Raw genomic sequence first — 19,169 nt, forward strand, 5'->3', positions numbered from 1 at the left:
TTTAATTAAGGTTTCATTGAAGGTGGCATGGGTAACAGTTTTGGGTAAATGGGTAAAAGTAAAAGTAAATATAAAGAAAATTACATTCTGTATGTCATCATCACATTATATGCATTGGTATCTAAAACAGTTCTCCAAAGTTATTGAAATTATAAATGACTGCTTAAATCAGTACCTTACTTTATGCAGACATACAGAGTGGACCAAGAAAAATGGAAAGAACAACAGCAGAAAAAGAGGGGGAGATATGTTACACCACTCCGGAAGCCGTTTCATTTCAAGACATCGAACAAGAAGGTATACTGTAAATATAAAGCTGTCATGCCTTCTACAGAATTAATAGTAATAACCCTAATCTAAACATAACAGTTTTAGCTTTACTGCAGCCAAGGTCATTACAGCCAATCCGAAATAGTTTACTACTGATAGATATATAACAGCAAAACCCCTTTTCCATCACTTTATTTTCTGTTATTTCACTACACAATCTTTACTTAATATTAATATTATATGTGGTATATCATTTTGTGTGTGGTACATCTTTTCTAGAGAAACTATTAATGTAGATTACAACTGAAATTTTCAAACAATTGAAATATTGTAAAATATTTTATTTTATATTTGTTTTAAATGTATTTAAAATAGGGAATTAAGAGACAAACGGAAGCACTGTTACATGAGGTTCCTTAGTAACGTGATCTGTTTTTAAATACACTGTTGATAGATTGACTCCTCAGTGCCTGACGGTGCCATTGGGAAACAGAAGTCTTCACCACAGCCTAGTTCATCTCTGCTGGGGGACCATGAAGAAACTTTGGATGGAAAGGATGTAGTACATGGGGATATCTCAAACAAACCTCAGAAACCATCCAAGACATCAATAACCCCACAGCATCACGTAAGAAGGCTTTCTAGTATCACACGTTCTTACTAGTAACTTTTAAAGGTTATTATTTGAATGAACATTAAAAAGAAAGGATATAATTGTTTAAAAAAAAAGAGAGAGAACAAGTTGAAACACATTCAACTTATGTTTAACAACGTGTAATTTTTATTTAAATTTATGGCATGCAGCTCACCTCCTGGTGGAAAAGAAAAGACACAGAGGTTGTGGTTTCTGTGATAAGTGCTATATAAATGAAGATGTCTTGACTTGTGGGAAACAATAAAGGCAATATTTATTATTGATGAGTAGCTTAAGTAAATCCCAATACTGGCTTTACAGTCACACCATTAAGTCCTGAAAGGTAAAAAAAAAAAAAAAAAACTTCTGCACATCCACCAGGTGGAAGATTAACCCTGATGCACAGTTTAATATACTTTATGTTTGACTGGGCATATGTTTAGCTGCTCAACCACACACTAATATGAGTCGAGTATCAGCGCCTCCTTCAGGTCGGACGCGGAATAAAAAGCCTGATGGAAGGAAATGGCGTTCTAAAGTGAAAGTAACAGAAGCCTTTAAGAACTGCAGGACAGGTATCGTGTGTGTTATATATTTAACAACTATATCAATCTATCTTTTTGTGCTTTTTGTTGTTCAGCCTTGGTTGTTTTTTAAATGTGCTTTATAAATACATATGGCAGTGCATTGTATTGTATGCTGATTAGATCCAAAGAAACCTTTCGTCTTTGATAAAAAAGAAAGAAAGAAAAAAACACTCTTTGCATCCACCCAGCGTTATGTCTTAAGTTTAACGTTATATTATGTTTAATATACATTGAATTACTAATAAATTGATTGTCGTTCACCCAAGTCGGTTTTGCATGCTTTTGGTCTTCGAACTTCCTTGAATTTAACCGTTCACGGCTCGTTCACACCAACGATAACTATAAAGTTTATCTCTAAGAAGTAGCAAAGTCCACACCACAGCTATAAGAAGAATGACATCGTTGGAATCACTTCAGAACGAGCTGTTTTCCAGCTGATTAACGAACAAATAACTTACTGCAAGCTGCAGATATGGTCACAGACAGACCATAACGGAAATGGAGAATAAACAAAACATTATTGTCCGTTGGAGGGGATGCAAATAAAGTTATCATTATATAAATCGTTCTTGGTGTGAACCCAGCAAACACATTTACGTTGTGGCAACGTCTGTGGCACGTTGCATTTCTTCTATGGCAACGTCGCTGTCTCGTGCTCGCAACATTGTAACAACGTAGAATTGTAAGAGGCGACAGGGCTGTAGCAACGTTGTTCAGAGAGACGACGTTCTGACAATATTTTGTTTTTATGCTAAATAGGCCTATAGATATCCCCATTTAGCATTTTATGTTTTGAGGTTAATTTTTAATTAGTCAGATGTTAGATAATTATAGTTGTATTAAATATTGTTTGTCCTTATTATTATTTAATGGGGCTATCAGTAAATTAGCCTAATTATAATCAACACCTGCAAGTGTACACTTTGAAAAGTAAAAATTACAGAAGGTGACATTAATTCACCTTTATTAAAACTAACTGCATATTATGGTAATCAAATTGCACTTCCAAAAGTCAAACATTTGTGCAAAAAGAAAAACTAAATAAATTAATATACACATTTATTTTAAGTATAATAAATAAAACATAAAAGCAAAGATCAGAACATTTAATGAACAAAACCATGTTACGTACATGGCAGACAGTAGTCGAAAGCCGGGCGATAAAGTTCGGTAAACGGAATCAATCCAGGAAACATCCACAAATCCAGAGGAGCAATGAAACGAATGAGACTAAATAGCAGACCAATGAAATGGAAAAACTCAATGGTGCAAGCAAGGCTACATTAGTCACATTAGAAAATGAAATTGTAGGTTGTGTTTGAATAATTACGTATCTTATTTAGCTGAGGTAAATAAAACGCAATACTTACGTAGGCCTATACTTGCTCGATGAAGAACGAGACAACACAATGAGCCCAACAGGTGGTTGGAATTTAAAAGGCTGATTTTCACGCTTCAGGGCAGTGACGAGTACATATGTAGTCCAGTGGTTAAGACACCGTTGGCACAACCTTAAGCAATGGCCCTGAGCGATGGTTTAATGTCAACATTGTGACAACGTAACAACCTTCACCACACAACGTATTTATAGCAACCTTTTGGCCATGTTGTTAAAACGTTGTTAGAAGGTTGTGTACGTTGTGCCAACGTTCTGTGTTTGCTGGGAATGGGCCTTTAGGTGAGACTTTGGACTTTCCGTTAGCATGAGAATGTCTGTACAGGAACATTAGCAAAACTGCTTCTGTTCTTACATCCTTGTAACTTGTTGAGTGTAGCTATTCAACAGTGAAGTTAAGGGCTTCGTTTAGTATTATTAAGTGGGTACTCCATTAGTTTATCATATTATTATTATTATTATTATTTATTAATTAATTTTAAGATGCCAGTGATTTAATTATTCTCTTGTAAATTTAGAGTAAGCTACCAAGCAAGTCTCTGGTCATGTCTCGTTTGATCTTATACAAGACCTGAGTAGACAAGATGGCGTCCGCTCCAGAGCAGCTTCAGGAAGCAGTGGTTGAGCTGGACAATAACGAAGAAAAGAGGCTGAAAAGAGCAGTTACGGCTGATGAATTGAAGAGGGAAGACACAAGTGACGCTGTAGATGAGCTGAAGAAGTGTCGTGGATCAGATGAAGCTGTGAAGATAGACCTCCAGAGGAACCAAGCTGAACAGAGGAATGGTAATGAAGTAAAATCATTAATGTTAAAGGGTTAGTTCACCCAAAAATGAAAATTCTGTCAGTAATTACTCACCCTCATGTTGTTTCAACCCCGTAAGACTTTCGTTCATCTTTGGAACACAAATTAAGATATTTTTGATGAAATCTGAGAGCTGGATCACTCCTCCTGCAGGCTTATGGACACCTTAACTTTCTGGCCCAGAAAATGTATTAAAGACATTATTAATATAGTCCAAGTGACTCCAGTGGCTCAATCTTAAGTTTATAAAGCGATGAGAATACTTTTTGAGCGCAAAAAACAAACAAAAATAACGACTTTATTCCACTTTTCATTTCCTTCTCTCTGGGCCTCGGGTCTTTTCACGTAGTGTAATAGCGTAGCGCGTCTGTGTTTCACGTCATCACGTATCACACATGACCAGAGTCGCCCAATGTTGAGGCTACGTGGTGACGTGCAACACAGACACGCTACGCTTAAACACAAACAAAAATAAAAGACGCTATAGTGTAATAGCGTAGCGCGTCTGTGTTTCACGTCATCACGTATCACACATGACCAGAGTCGCCCAATGTTGAGGCTACGTGGTGACGTGCAACACAGACACGCTACGCTTAAACACTACGTGAAAAGACCCGAGGCCCAGAGAGAAGGAAATGAAAAGTGGAATAAAGTCGTTATTTTTGTTTGTTTTTTGCGCACAAAAAGTATTCTCATCGCTTTATAAACTTAAGATTGAGCCACTGGAGTCACTTGGACTATATTAATAATGTCTTTAATACATTTTCTGGGCCAGAAAGTTAAGGTGTCCATAAGCCTGCAGGAGGAGTGATCCAGCACTCAGATTTCATCAAAAATATCTTAATTTGTGTTCCAAAGATGAACGAAAGTCTTACGGGGTTGGAACAACATGAGGGTGAGTAATTACTGACAGAATTTTCATTTTTGGGTGAACTAACCCTTTAAAGTTGTAACATAAGAAAGTGTGTAAATCTCTCAGTTTTTATCCCAGTGCAGACAATCAGCTCCCCTCACACTGCAGTCAATGTTGATCTGAAAGCTGAATCAGGTGCAACTGCAATTTCGCCAGTACTCGTTCAAACTGTTGTCCATGGCTCAATAATCATCAACTCGACCTCAACTACTGGTGTTATTGGTAAGATTATAGCACTAATGCTGTTAACATGTGTCACTATGAAATTGCAAATAGTCTGTAAGCTTTGAATAAATATGCTTTGTTACCACGTTAATAGCTAAACGATTTGTGTATAATGGATGTGCATTTTTTTCTGGCGTTGTTTCTGATGCTTGCTGCCATCCTCAAAGGGCAACAAAATCCAGCAGAGGGACAGACCTCTGAACAAGGTACAAAAACAATAACCACAATTTTATTACAAGTTACGATTCCCAACATATTAATGATTTTAGGCAGAACTCATGTTGATTAACAACAATTGTTGTGTTTTTGATTTGATCTAGAGGACGATGTCTTGCAAAAAATCCTGGAAAGTCACAAAAACAACATGAAGGCCAAAACAGGACGTGTTTTTGAGGGCAAAAAAGACAACAAAACACATCTCAACAGAGTCTACACGGAACTCTTCATCACCGAAGGTGACATTACAGACGTCTATGATGAACATGAAGTTCTCAAGATTGACAGAGTCTTAAAAACGCCCAAATTTGAGGAAACACCGATCGACTGCAATGACATGTTCTGTTTATTGAGGCAAAAGGAGGAGGGAAACACTGTGTTGACCAAAGGCATCGCTGGCATCGGAAAGACGTTCTCCGTGCACAAGTTCATCCTGGACTGGGCCGAAGAAAAAGCCAATCAGGATGTGGACTGTATGTTTCTGCTTCCATTCAGAGAGATTAACTTGATTAAAGATGATAAAGAGGTCAGTTTCCATGAGCTTCTGCTGGAATTTCATCCTGAATTGAAAGACGTGGAAAACACTAAGTTTTATAAAAAATGCAAGCTGGCATTCATCTTTGACGGACTTGACGAGAGTCGTCTGGATTTGAACTTTAACTGTAAGTCAGTGAACTGTGTGAATGAGCGATCATCTGCTGATGCTTTGTTTACAAGCCTTGTTAAAGGAAAACTGCTTCCGTCAGCTCTCGTCTGGGTGACATCACGACCAGCGGCGGCCAATCAGATCCCTCCGGAGTACATAGGATTATTTACAGAAGTGCGCGGATTCACCGACCAGCAGAAGGAGGAGTACTTCAGAAAAAGGATCAAAGATGAAGCGCATGCCTCCAGAATAATCTTGCACATTAGGACGTCTCGTAGTCTCTACATCATGTGCCACATTCCCGTGTTCTGCTGGATCACGGCCACCGTTCTTCAGGATATTCTCATCAAGAACAAAGGACAGGACATTCCCTCGACACTCACCGAAATGTACATCCACTTCCTGCTGATACAGATGAACATTAAGAACCAGAAGTATGAGGAGAAACTCGAAAGAGACCGCACCAAAGTCTTGAGTTTAAACAAAGAAATGATCTCCAAGTTGGCTAAATTGGCGTTTGAACAGCTGAAGAAGGAGAGCGTCATGTTTTACGAGGAGGATCTGGAAGCGTGCGACATCAACGCAAGTGATGAGACCACAGGATTGTGTGCTGAAATCTTCAAGAAAGACTCTGTCCTGCATGAGATGAAGGTTTATTACTTCATACATTTGAGTGTGCAGGAGTTTCTAGCTGCGTTGCACGTGTTCCTCTGCTATTTGAAGCAGAACATGGAGGAGCTGAAGTTCTTCCTGGAGGATTCATGCCCCAAGAAAGACCAAATGCTATACATTTTGCTGAAAAAGGCGATTGATAAAGCCAAGAACAGCGAGCGAGGGCATTTTGATCTCTTTCTGCGTTTTTTGCTGGGCATTTCTCTCGAGTCCAATCAGAAACTCCTGATCGGCTTGCTGGACGAAACGCTTGACAATAGAAAATGCATCAATAAAACCATCCAATACATCAAGCAATTGCAAAACAATGACAAGTGCCCGGATAAATCCATCAACCACTTCTTCTGCATACTGGAACTGCAGGACAGAACCCTGTACCAACAAATCATGAAATATCTGAGGTCAGAGAGCGGCCAGCTGAGAACGATGTCCAACTCGAACTGCTCAGCGCTGGTCTATGTGCTTCTGATGTCTGAAGAGGTGCTCGATGTCTTTGACCCGAAGACATTCAACAAAACATATCCCGGATGCAGGAGACTCGTGCCAGCTGTGAGATGCTGCAGAAAAGCCCTGTAAGTAGAGTCAAATGAAGGGTGTTGTATTACTCTGTTTTATTTTTCAACATATTGTTTTAGGGCTGCTGCTACTAACAGTGGTATTCAGATAAGTGATAGCCAACAACAAAAATGAAATAATCAAATGTAAAATAACACTGCATATAAGTCTGCATAGTTACTGACAGTGTTGGGGCTAGTTACTCAAAAAAGTAATATATTACATATTACATATTACTCTCAAAAATAGTAATGCCTTACTTTACTTTATTACTCCCTGGAGAAAGTAACTAGTTATATTACTAGTTATATTACTAGTTACATTTTTTTTCTTAATTACTCTATAATTGCCTGAGATGCATCAGATGGAGGGAGAACATACAAAGGAGGAGTGTTCTTTAGGGTCTTTATTACGCCAACAACAGACTGGCACTGTCTAGCACAAATAACTACAAACAACTGTACTTGTACTTGCCGTTGTTGACGCTTCCATTTTTCCCCATCTGTCCCAATAATATCTGTCTGCAGAGCCGAAGAGCCACAGTTTCACCACAGCAGTTTTACCCGCGCATGCGCAGTTTCAGGTTGTAATTCAAGCCCTATAAATAGTCATTTATATCCAAAATTGTCTATAAAACACAACCGGTCTTCCGACCTTTTACTATATGCGCGAGGGAGAGAGAGCAATACAGCGCTCGTGTTGTTTGAAGGCGGTGAGAGTGAACGGGCTGCGCGCGCGCGTCCGGGGCGCTATATTTTTTTTCCCAGGATGGTAGGGGAAGACTCATGAATATTCATTAGGGAAGTCATCCCTGATTGGCCTTAACTGCCGCGTGTCGACCAATCGGTGATGGTAAATGATACCTCGTGCCAAACCCAGACCAATCACTGTTCCATTCACGCCCTCCTCCCCTTCCCTTCTGTTCTCTGTGTTGTGTGCCTTGTGTGTGATGAAGGTGCTACTGGCAAATGTAACGCAAGTAACTAGCTCGGGAAAACTGTAATAATATTACTATTTTCAGACGAGTAATGCCTTACACTACTAGTTACTGAAAAAAGTAATATTATTACAGTAACGTGTTACTTTGTAACGCGTTACACCCAACACTGGTTACTGAATACATTAAATGCAGAGCAATATGTATTTAAGCTACTTAAGTTATTCAGTCAAGGTCAGTAAGTGATTTTCCTTTGTCATTTGTTGTTTGATTATGATTAATGATGGACTACAGCAGGTTTATTAGGCTGTTGTCACTTTAAGAGCTAATGCACGGATCCAAAGTACTGTTAAACATGTTTTCTTTCTCAACTGTTTCTTAACATCCCACAGTTTAGCAACAGTTGACTGTATTTTACAACACTCAGTAATTTGGCTGATTTGGAAGTTTGTTTTGTTTTTGGGGGAAAATGAAAGTGCACCGCTGTGAATAAATGGAAGGAGAGCTGGACGGAATGTGGCAGCGGCACAATATTCATTTAACCTCAATTATCTCGTTTTTATAATCGTTGGAAGCACCAAAGCACCTCATTTAAATTTTATTTTACCCCACAATTTCTGTTTTCTGTTTTAATTGTTCATGATTCTGTTTTATTGCTTTCAATTTTGATCATTTTGATCAACAATTGAAAAAATCAATAGAATTCATAAAACCTTATTAGCTTTATATTAAAGACCACCCTCCCCCCATTTTTCTATATTTCTAATTTATTTGTGCAGCGTATTCGATTTTAGGTCAAATTTACTGTGATCTGTATTTTTTTAATGTAAAGGTAAACTCTTCATGACAAGTAAACACCTTGCCATGTTTACAGGTTTTCAGACTGTGGACTGACAGAAACGTGCTGTGAAACGGTGGCTTTGGCTCTCCAACTAGAAGATGGTCCTCTGAGAGAGCTGGACCTTAGTCACAATTACAGTATCGAGGCAGGAGTGAAGGTGCTTTCTGCTGGACTCAAGAGCCCACACTGTCATGTGGAGACACTGAGGTCATTACCGTTTCCATTGCTGTGTAAACATTTACTGACTAGCCTGAAATTTAATTATCATATTGTACTCATTCAGGTTTGCCCAGTGTCATTTTGGCCAGGACAGCTGTATGGAGCTGGTCTCTGCGATCCAGACGATCTCACATCGTCTACTAGAGCTCGATCTCAGCGGCAGTGACCTGCAGGACTCTGGACTCCATCATCTCCTAGATGGGATGGAAAATACAGACAGAAAACTTCAAGTTCTGAGGAAAGTATTTGTGATATTTAGCATTATGGAAGTTTGGAAGCAATTTGATGATATAAACAAGCAAGATGCTAAAAAAAATTTTTGATGATAAATTTATATTTTTTGATGAAATATCCTTTTGACACTATCCATAATTTTTTGTAATACAGTATATAAAGCACACTGTATCAGGCTGTAAAGACCACCCATTGGCCCAAAGACGAAATCCAACGGTGTGGGCGAAGGAATAATGCGTGTATGTCTTTTCAGCGCTCCAGTGAAGTAGATCTACATTCAATCTGACTCCAATTTCAAATGAGAAACCAAATTAAGATTGTGTTTCTTATTAGAAAATAATCATAAATATTGATTATAACTTAATTTAGATCTTTGATTATTCTGACTGAGTATCCCATACTTTCAATTATTTATTCATTAAAGGACCTGGTATCGCTTTGAAATGTCACGTCGCGAATGTACGCTCACGATCACAAACTTAGCCAGTTCTGAAATACTCAGAGGATGCAGTGCGAGCTATTTTACCCTTAAGAGGTTGCTCTATGCTAACTCATAACAAAAGGTGTAATTTTTTTAATAGTCGCAAGATGCAACGTGCTAAGTCAATGATAGTCAGAAATTGGAAGGCTTCCTTAATGATGTGCTCCATGCTCCATTCATTAGTGCCTTCATTTTGATCTATCCTGGAATAGATTTGCGGAAACACCAGACTACACATTAATCTACTAGAAATAATGATTTCAGAATAATACAGATTAATTCAAATATAACATTTTATTTGTCAGGTAAAAATGTATCATGCCAATTACACCAGTAAATGAATAAAAGCCAATTCAGAAATAATAAATAGATGACATCAATTACTCAAAGATGACTCTAAGAGTAAGCAATGCATTCCTGACAAAGACACACAGTGGTGTGTGAGTGTGTTCCAAGTGTAAGACTTGAGAAAACACTGACACAGCACTGCATGGGGGTTTTCCTGGTTACAGGTTCCCAAAGACTGCTCTGCCACTTACCATTATATACCCAGACCAGAACAAAAGGCTTGTACAAATATTTTTTAGAGTTGTTTTGGGTAAATTCATGTACCCCAGGGGGTAGCACCTGGTTTCGGGGGAGAGAGGAGATATCTTGAAGAGGCATCACCCAAAGAGGAGAACAGGTCTCCTAAGTTTTCAATCTTTCTCATAATACCAATGACTGCAATGAAATGAAATTAAGACTGTTTTACCAATCGCACAGACATTTAAAATGAAACCAAACATGAAAAGGAAAAACAATAGATTCACAAGATACATCATATGTGATTGTTACGTCCCTAAAATGGCTAAGGGCATGAGGGAACACAACATAAAATAATATAGATAATTTCCGGATTAGTTAACCCGGTTAACGTGTTTAAGGTGCTGGTGCAAAAGGACACAAAGACAAAAATAAGGTTTGAATCATGAAAATGCATATATTTATTTATAGCACCAACGTGCACAAAAGAGGGAGACAAATACCATGCTCAGGGAGTAGGAACATGAGCGGGGCTAAATTAAAGAAATAAACAAAAACAAAACCCACAATCTAACTACATTCCCATCCCCACTAAACTACTACAACAAGAAAATAAAACAAAAACAAAATCAACGGCGCTCAGCCATCCCTACCTAATCTACACTACGTAAAAACCAAAACATTCAATAGTAGCACCCGCTCCTTACCTGATGTATTAACACGGATTTCCCTAGATGTTGCATGAATGGAAGTCACGTGACATACTTTCCTACTCACTACTCCCTGGCCGGTTATAAAGCAATATACAAAAAGAAACGTAAGGACTCAAGTCCAACGTAAACCAAAAATAACAACCACTGAGAGAAAACAAACAGTTAATGCAAAATATAAACGGTGGATAAAAACAAAAAAAAACAAGGCACGCCAATGCGTGACCCAAAACTAAAACCAACAAAGCTCCTTGTCTCTCTACCGCTTCCGGTCTACGTCAGTCTTTTATAGTAAGGACGCCCATTCAGGTGTATGTCGTAATGATGATGGACAGCCAGCAGCACCGCCCTAAGAGGTGATAGCGGAGAGAGTGACAGCAAAAACAACAACAAAAACCCCATATCCTTGGAGCACGTAACAGTGATATATAGACAATCTCAGTGAACTTTTAGTGACTTGAATCAGGGGGAAACGAAGGGAGGAGGGAGAGGTGGATGCAGCGGTAAGGAAGGAGAAAAGTTTGCTCTTTCTTTGCGATCTTCTGTCCAGGGTGCGTTTTATTGCTTTATTGTAGGGTGAGTTTTATCTCAGCTTTACAAGGCAGATGTAGACCATTTTGAAATGTTTTCCTGCAGGTTGAGCTGGTGTAACCTCACTGAGAAGAGTTGTGAGTGCCTTTCCTCGATTCTCAGCTCAGATTCGCCCCTGAGAGAGTTGGACCTGAGTAACAATGACCTGCAGGATTTAGGAGTGAAGCATCTCTCTGATGGACTGAAGAACTGTCAGCTGGAGATATTGAGGTAAAACTGGGATTTTTGCTTTAATCTATTTATTTGAGAAATAATCAGGATTGCTTATTTGTTTTATTTATCTATAGGTTGTCGGGCTGTATGGTGACAGAGGAAGGCTGTAGTTTTGTGTCTTCAGCGCTGAGTTCAAACCCTTCACACATGAAAGAGCTGGATCTGAGCTACAATCACCCAGGACAATCAGGAGTCCAGCTACTCAACAACAAACTGAAGGATTCAAACTACAAACTGCAGATACTCAAGTATGTCATGGGTCAATGATGTGACATTAATTTGTTCCCTAAGATCTATTAAAGTAATTCAAGATGTCTCTTCTGCCCACCAAGGCTGCATTTATTTGATCAGAAATACATTACAAAAAAGTGAAATAGTATTACAATTTAACATAACAGTTTTCTATGTGAATATATTGTAAAATGTAATTTATTCCTGTGATCAAAGCTGAATTTTAGGCATCATTACTCCAGTGTCACATGATCCTTCAGATATCATTCTAATATGCTGATTTGATGCTCAGAAAACATTTCTAATTATTATCAAAGTTCAGAACATTTGTGCTAAAGTCTTTTGTAACATTATTAATGTATTTACTGTCAATCTTCACTGATTTAATGTGTCCTTGCTGAAGAAAAGTAATAATTTATTTTAAAAAAAATACTGACTGAGCCCTAATTTATTCTTATATATTCAGACAATGACTTACAGAATCACTTACTATGATGTCTGAATATCTGAGTTTAAATTTGTCAGTGTTTTGTGGTTAAAGAAGAATGGATCATTAGAATGCTTATTTTTTTAAATGATTTTTACTATAAATCTTGCTCTATAGCTGTTTGGAATCAGAACAAAACATTAGTCTAACAATTTAAGTTCAATTTTGTTAACTGACATGCAGGAAGTGATTACACATTTATGTATTTGGCAGCTAACTTTGTCCAGATCGACATTTAAGGAATGGTTCATTCATTCAGTTCATTCATTCCTTGTAAATCAAACCCATGAACTTTTGTTATTATTTTCTCTCATTCTTATAAGCTTTTCTTACTCCTCTTCTTCTTCATTGACTTCTTCTGCAGAACTGATCCAATGGGTGAACACTTCATCAAACCAGGGATAAGAAAGTGTAAGTGTACACTGTTAGACCTTACCGTTTTTTTACAGTAAAATACTGGCAACACTGTTGTACAATTGTACAGTTCTTTACTGTAATCTACAGTATGTTACTGTAAAATGCACTAAAACTCGAGTTACTAATTTCACTTGCAGAAACCGACTGCCTTAAATTAACCAACTGTCATTTAAATGTATTAATTAAAATTTATATTGCATTAATAACGTGAGCAAAGTATTACTGTGAACTTATTTCATTTGAAACCACAACAAAACTTTTGTAAATGAAGAGATTTCCACTGGATCAGCAACTACACAGTCACCGCCTGTTAAATAAAGCAACATGCAGCAAATCATCAATGTTTGTAGATCTTCTCCTGGACTGAAGCACAGGCTCTACTCTTCTGCACAATGGTGACCCAAAAAATAAATTTTACAGTAAACTACTGGCAACAGTGTTGCCAGTATAAACCTGTTTTATAACTTACAGTTTATTACTGTTAAAATACATTTTGTGGGTGTGTCTTTTTATCTTACACTGTTAACCCTTTCAACCCCACAGGAAAATCCACACTACAAAGAGTAAAAGTAACATTGAGACAGTGTTGCAGTGAGATAATTAAGGGAATATGTAAGTGATTGTTGAGCATTAGTGATGAACACCTGCTGTTAGAACAGAAAATAGAGAAACACAAGACCTACAACTGACTTCCAGCCATTACACAATATTACACTTATTATTAACCAGTATGACTTTATTTCTGTCATACATCTACAGAAGTTGTTATTGAGATGTTTCATTGAAAATGTTTGGTTTGAAGTTACCATTATAGAGATCAGTGCTTGATTTAGTTGGGATGCTGATGCTAATCATTAATGTTTATTTTGCTGCTTGAGCTGTTTTTGTGCAAGTCACACTTGTGCCCACACACAGTTTATGAATGATTGCAGTTATAATGATTATGATGACAAAATTGTCATATTGCCTGTTGATTCACTAAGGAAATTCATTCTCACTCATTCAGAGTTAGATTAAAAGTGTTACATTACCACCACTGTGAAACCACAACAATAAATTATAATGATTCATTTTTTTTAACACATCATGCATAACCAGAGAAACAGAGCTACACTGTGTTTTAGAAACACAGAGATATCACAATTTAGCACATGAATCTCAACAATGGTGGCATTTTTTTTTTAAATTCATGCAGCAGTGCATGCTGGGAGTTTTATATTATCCTGGAACCCAGCATGCATTGCGACATGACACTTTTGATTGTCACCATTGTTGAGATTCATGTACTGATTTTTGATGTCTGTGTGTGTCTGAGATAAGCAGGAGCTCAAAATGTTTTAATGCACTATATGATTACAATATTCTTCAGAAGACCTAATTACAGAAATATTGATTTCATGTTGTTGATTCACAGATATATGCTAAATATGAAATACCCATAAATTCAAAAAAATATATACAGAAAAGATCAGAGAATCAGACATGTCCAGGATGTTTGTGATATCATCATAAAAGCCAAAAACACCTGATCATCTTCCTCTTGGCTCTTTCTTGCCATAACAAATGTGTTTTATAAACTCACTGTTACAGCAGCCAGAGAGAGATGAATGGTAAGTAGTCAAGGGACAAGAGACCAACTAAAGCAAATACTGATCTCCTGCATGGTGACAACAAACTTTATTATTAACTAAATCACTGTTAATTCTCAACAAGAACTTTTGTACATGTATGAAAGAAATAATCGGAAAGTGGTTTCACACTCAGTGTTGCTGGAAGTGATTGTAGTTTTTGTGTTTCTCTTTTTTCTGTTCTTGTTTGTCTGTCCTTCAGTGATTCTGCTTATCAGGTGTTCATCAGTGTCTCAATTCACTCACTTCTTTTCATTCAAGTGGACTATATTAGTGAACTAATGTAGGGAATAGTGAATGAGGGTATAGGGTGTGACTGGGAAAACAGCCTCTGAGTGTCGACTTTGAGCGCTGTTAATTCACAGTATATTCCTGTAGGCTACTTTTGTTTTCTACGGTATATTACTGTTTTAATGGAAAATGGTATAATATTGTCAGAATTTTACAGCAAGGGTTAACAGTGTATCTCATTCTCCATCTTTCTGTGTTTCTCTCTGAGACACTAATTGAAGTGTTTTCTGTTTTACAGATGCCTGTGATCTCAAGCTGGATCCAAACACAGCTCACAATCGGTTGTGTCTATCTGATGAAGGCAGAACAGCGACGCTAGTAGAACAGGTACAGCCGTATCCTGATCATCCAGAAAGATTTGAACCTGTTGAACAAGTTCTGTCTATAGAGAGTCTGTCCGGCCGCTGTTACTGGGAGGCTGAATGGACGGGTTCGAATGGGACGGTCGGAGTGACGTACAAGACCATTCAGAGGAAAAGCGATGATATTACTTTTGTGGAGGCCAGCGGTCAGCTTGGAAACAATGATTTGTCATGGAAAATTACATGTGGATCTCATCCATATGTTTCTCATGCTACAGAAGACATTAATATAAAGACTCTGACCTCTCGTTCATTTAAGAGAGTAGGGGTTTATGTGGACACGACGGCTGGCGTTTTGTCTTTTTACAATGTCTCTGACACACCCACTCACTTGTACACCTTCCTCGCGTCTTTTAAAGATACTCTATATGCAGCATTTAAGGTGGAAAGCGACTCTGTTTCCTTCTGTAAGATGTTGTAACCTGAAAGGCTCTTTATTTGATCATTTGTGCACATTTATTGTCATCTTGTTTTGTGCTGTGCGACTGAGCAGAACATCAAATCGAATTTGATAAAATTTTATTCAGGTAAATGCAAAGGTTTCACATGTTTTACTGTAATTGTTTAACAACTGAACATTTTTGAAAATTATTACTGCTTTTTGGATTTGCCTTTTTAGACATGCAAAAGCTGACTGTTTTTTTTTATTATTTTTTATGCTTTATTTGTGTTATTAAATCATGCTCTGAGCTTGAATTTTTATTTAAGACTCATTTGTTCACTTTGTTAACCTAACGTGCAAAAAAGCTCCTTTACTGCCTTTGCTGGTTTATTTATTGAGATCTGAAAATCATCAACCAACCATGAACCAACTGATCATTTGCAAGAAATCTGCAGCTGACTTGACTTGTTTGCTCAACAAATTAAAATTGGTTAAATTTGTGTTATTAATGATGACATTTAATACAAAATATTGGACGTTCTATGGACATCTGAGCGATGGCTCATCTGATTGACACACACCGTGTGATGATCCTCCAACAAAAACCACGCTGTTGAATAATTGTGATTGAGATGTTGCCAAATTCCACTTTCTGTGCTCTCATTGTAATCCAACGTGCAAAATGTTCTTCTTACTAATGTAAAAAGTAGCTTGAACAAGATTTTTTTAGGAGTCAGTTTATTATTTTGTGCACTGAACAAGAATACTCTACTACTATACTAACAATTTTATTGACCTTACGTAAATTACGACCTTACGACCTTATTACAAAGTTTTTTTTTTTTCTAAATTGAGTCATCTCAACTAGTTTTATGTTGTAAATTCAGTTCAACAATGTCTTAAATTCTATAATCTCTTTTTAAACACTTTGTTGGAACACTATAGGATTCAGTTTGTAATTAGATAGAAGTTTTAATATTGTTTGGATATAACATTAATATAAATGTACCTTGAATGCATGCAGGAGAAATATGATATATCTGCAATCTAGTTGCAATCTTTTGTTGAGGTTAGAAGACTCAGGCTGAGTCCCAATTCGGCTACTTATACTACGACCTAAAAGTATGTACTTTTTTTGTGATGAAAAAGTACATACTTTTGAGTGTGTAGCAAAAAAGTATGCACGTTCTGGGACATACTTCGATGACGTCATGCAACGTGAACTTGAACGTGGTTGCCTAGTTACGCACACCGCGACTGTTAACAAAACATTTAACATTCCATTCATTCTTATATATCCAATATAATTTTATTTACTATTCCCATCTTTTTTTCCACAATACATTTACAATGTGTTTACCAAATTGAGGAGTGAAGCAGGGCGTCGTCGTAGATCAACCAAACGCAGGTCGTTTGTGAGGCGGCTGGTTCTGACGTTCATGTGCAAATGTGTGTAACGAAAGCTAGCGCTACTTATTTTCTGAGTTAAAATATTTAAAGTTTATAGTGTAACTATTGTTTAACGTATTTTATACTTAATCTTATACTTATGTATAATACTTAAAAATACCCCGATGAAAATGAACCATGCTTTTACTATAGTAAAAGTGTAGTAACCATGTTTCTTTGGTTGGACTGATAAAGTTAACATATGTACAGCCACAGTATTACTAGCCTACAAATAAGTCAGACAGAAACAGAAATACATAAAAAAGACACTTGCATGACACTGTAGGCTACTAGAGCCTTTTTATTTATTGTTTTGTAGCCTGCAATGAGGCGCTCGGTATCTTCGTCGGACCCTACAAGATAAACACGGTACTTTTTTGGCACAACATAAACCCATTAATATTACGAGACAATAAAACATAACTTTAATTAGGGTTAAACATTTGAATTCTTACACTTAAAAACTGAGGGCGCATCTCCGTTGCTGCATCCGACTGCCAGGTTTACATCACCATCATCACCGCAAAGCTCCTCCCTCCCGCACGCAATGGGTTGTGGGCAATATTAGCCGTTAGAGTGTGCATTGATCTGCACTTCGAATTCTAACCGGAAATAGTAGACCATCCGGGTATCTTTGGAATACTCATTTCAACATGCTACGATTTGGGACGTACTAATTCTAGTTTCGCATACTATTTAGGACGGATAGTATGCGAATTGGGACTCAGCAATAATGTCTGAATCCATATTTTATTTCCTGAGAAACATTAGATTGGAACATGTGATATCCCGCTTATTTTGTGTAGTTGTTATTAGCTATCATGGTTCTTTGCAAGTTTGGGTTCTTAAATTACAGGTTATGTGACTTCCAGCTTGCATCCTCACAACGGCCTGTTCCAACAAATCAGTTCTTTTCATCAGCAGTTTTCCTTTTAACCACAATTCAAAAAGATAGAGATAAAGGGCGGGGCCATTATATACATTTGGTGATAAACCTGATCCTTGGTTTTTCAGACATTAAAATTAATTCAAGCAATCAAACAAATGTAAAATGTATCATATTATAACAGTTTATAAAATAAGATGAAATGGAGCACAATGCTTTGCACATTAAAATATTTGAATTTATCAAGTGCCTGAAAAACTCTTATTTTTTAGTTTTTTATTTAATCACTTTGTCACTGTCACTTTCACTTTCTAATAACACACTAAAGTTGTTGTTCACACTCGCATGTACTTACTGCAGGTCTATGCAGAAAACGGTGATAACGGTTGTGCAATGCTATTGAAAGGCTCACTGTAAAACCCAACATGTTAAGCTAACTCATCTCTTTTGAGGAAACCGATAACTTCAATCCAAATAAAGTTAAATAAAAAACAATACTTATGAGTACTCTGAACTTATTTCAACTGAGTTCACTAAAGCAAGGATACTCTAAATGCAGCATTCAAGGTGGAAAGCGACTTTGTTTCCTTCTGTCAGATGTTGTAACCTGAAAGCCTCTTTATCTTATCATTTGTGCACATTTATTGTCATCTTGTTTAGTGCTGTGCGACTGAGTAGAACATCAAATCAAATGTGATAGGATTTTTGCAGGTAAATGCCAAGGTTTCACATGTGTTACTGCAAACAACCAAACCACATTTTCAGAAATGATTGATCACTATGGGTGTAAGATACCCTCATGTCATGATTCGATACATATCAGCATACTAAACTCACAATACAATATTATTGCGATACTCCAAGACATATGTTAAAAGGTTAACAAAAAATGTACTGTTGATTAAAATGCTAAATTTGTATATGATCGAATCAGAAAAAAAGTGCACAAGTGTGGTTTCTCGAAGGCAACCTTAAGAAGCTGCGAGACACTTCATGTCACATCCTGATGTCTCGTGTCTTTACGTGATGTGTGTGAACGCCCGCGCAGATTCCAGAAAATCTCTGTCAGAGTGAATGAACCAAAATCAAACTCCCAGAACACATTATCAGTGTATTTTCTGGAATCTCTGTGTGAAAGGGGCTTTAGACTGGAACTTGTGAAATCCTGCTTATTTTTTTTAAAGCAGTTTTTTTCTTATTTTTGTGCAGTTGTTATTAGTTATTGCTGTTTTTTTGCAAGTCTGGGTTCTTAAATTACAGATTACATGACTTCCAGCTTTGCGTGCGAAAATGTAGACTCAAATCCTCAAAATGACCTATTGTCTGTTCTGACAAAATCTGTTCTTTGCAACAGCTTTTTCTGTCA

The 19,169-nt window shown here is 37.2% G+C and overlaps 1 protein-coding gene across 1 annotated transcript; it reads left to right on the forward strand.

Moving 5' to 3' along the window:
* Positions 1-1,393: 1,393 nt before the first annotated feature.
* Positions 1,394-16,362, forward strand: nlrp3 (NLR family pyrin domain containing 3). Its single transcript, XM_081362319.1, has 12 exons — positions 1,394-1,479; positions 3,406-3,673; positions 4,684-4,827; positions 4,998-5,036; positions 5,151-6,936; positions 8,731-8,904; positions 8,981-9,214; positions 11,333-11,369; positions 11,459-11,667; positions 11,745-11,918; positions 12,753-12,799; positions 14,963-16,362. The coding sequence occupies exons 2-12, from the start codon at positions 3,472-3,474 to the stop codon at positions 15,505-15,507; spliced, it is 3,591 nt and encodes a 1,196-aa protein (XP_081218445.1). The 5' UTR covers positions 1,394-1,479; positions 3,406-3,471; the 3' UTR covers positions 15,508-16,362.
* The last annotated feature ends 2,807 nt before the right edge of the window (positions 16,363-19,169 follow it).

The sequence above is a fragment of the Scardinius erythrophthalmus genome (assembly GCF_964197995.2).
Source record: "Scardinius erythrophthalmus genome assembly, chromosome: 3".
Classification (NCBI taxonomy): Eukaryota; Metazoa; Chordata; class Actinopteri; order Cypriniformes; family Leuciscidae; genus Scardinius; species Scardinius erythrophthalmus.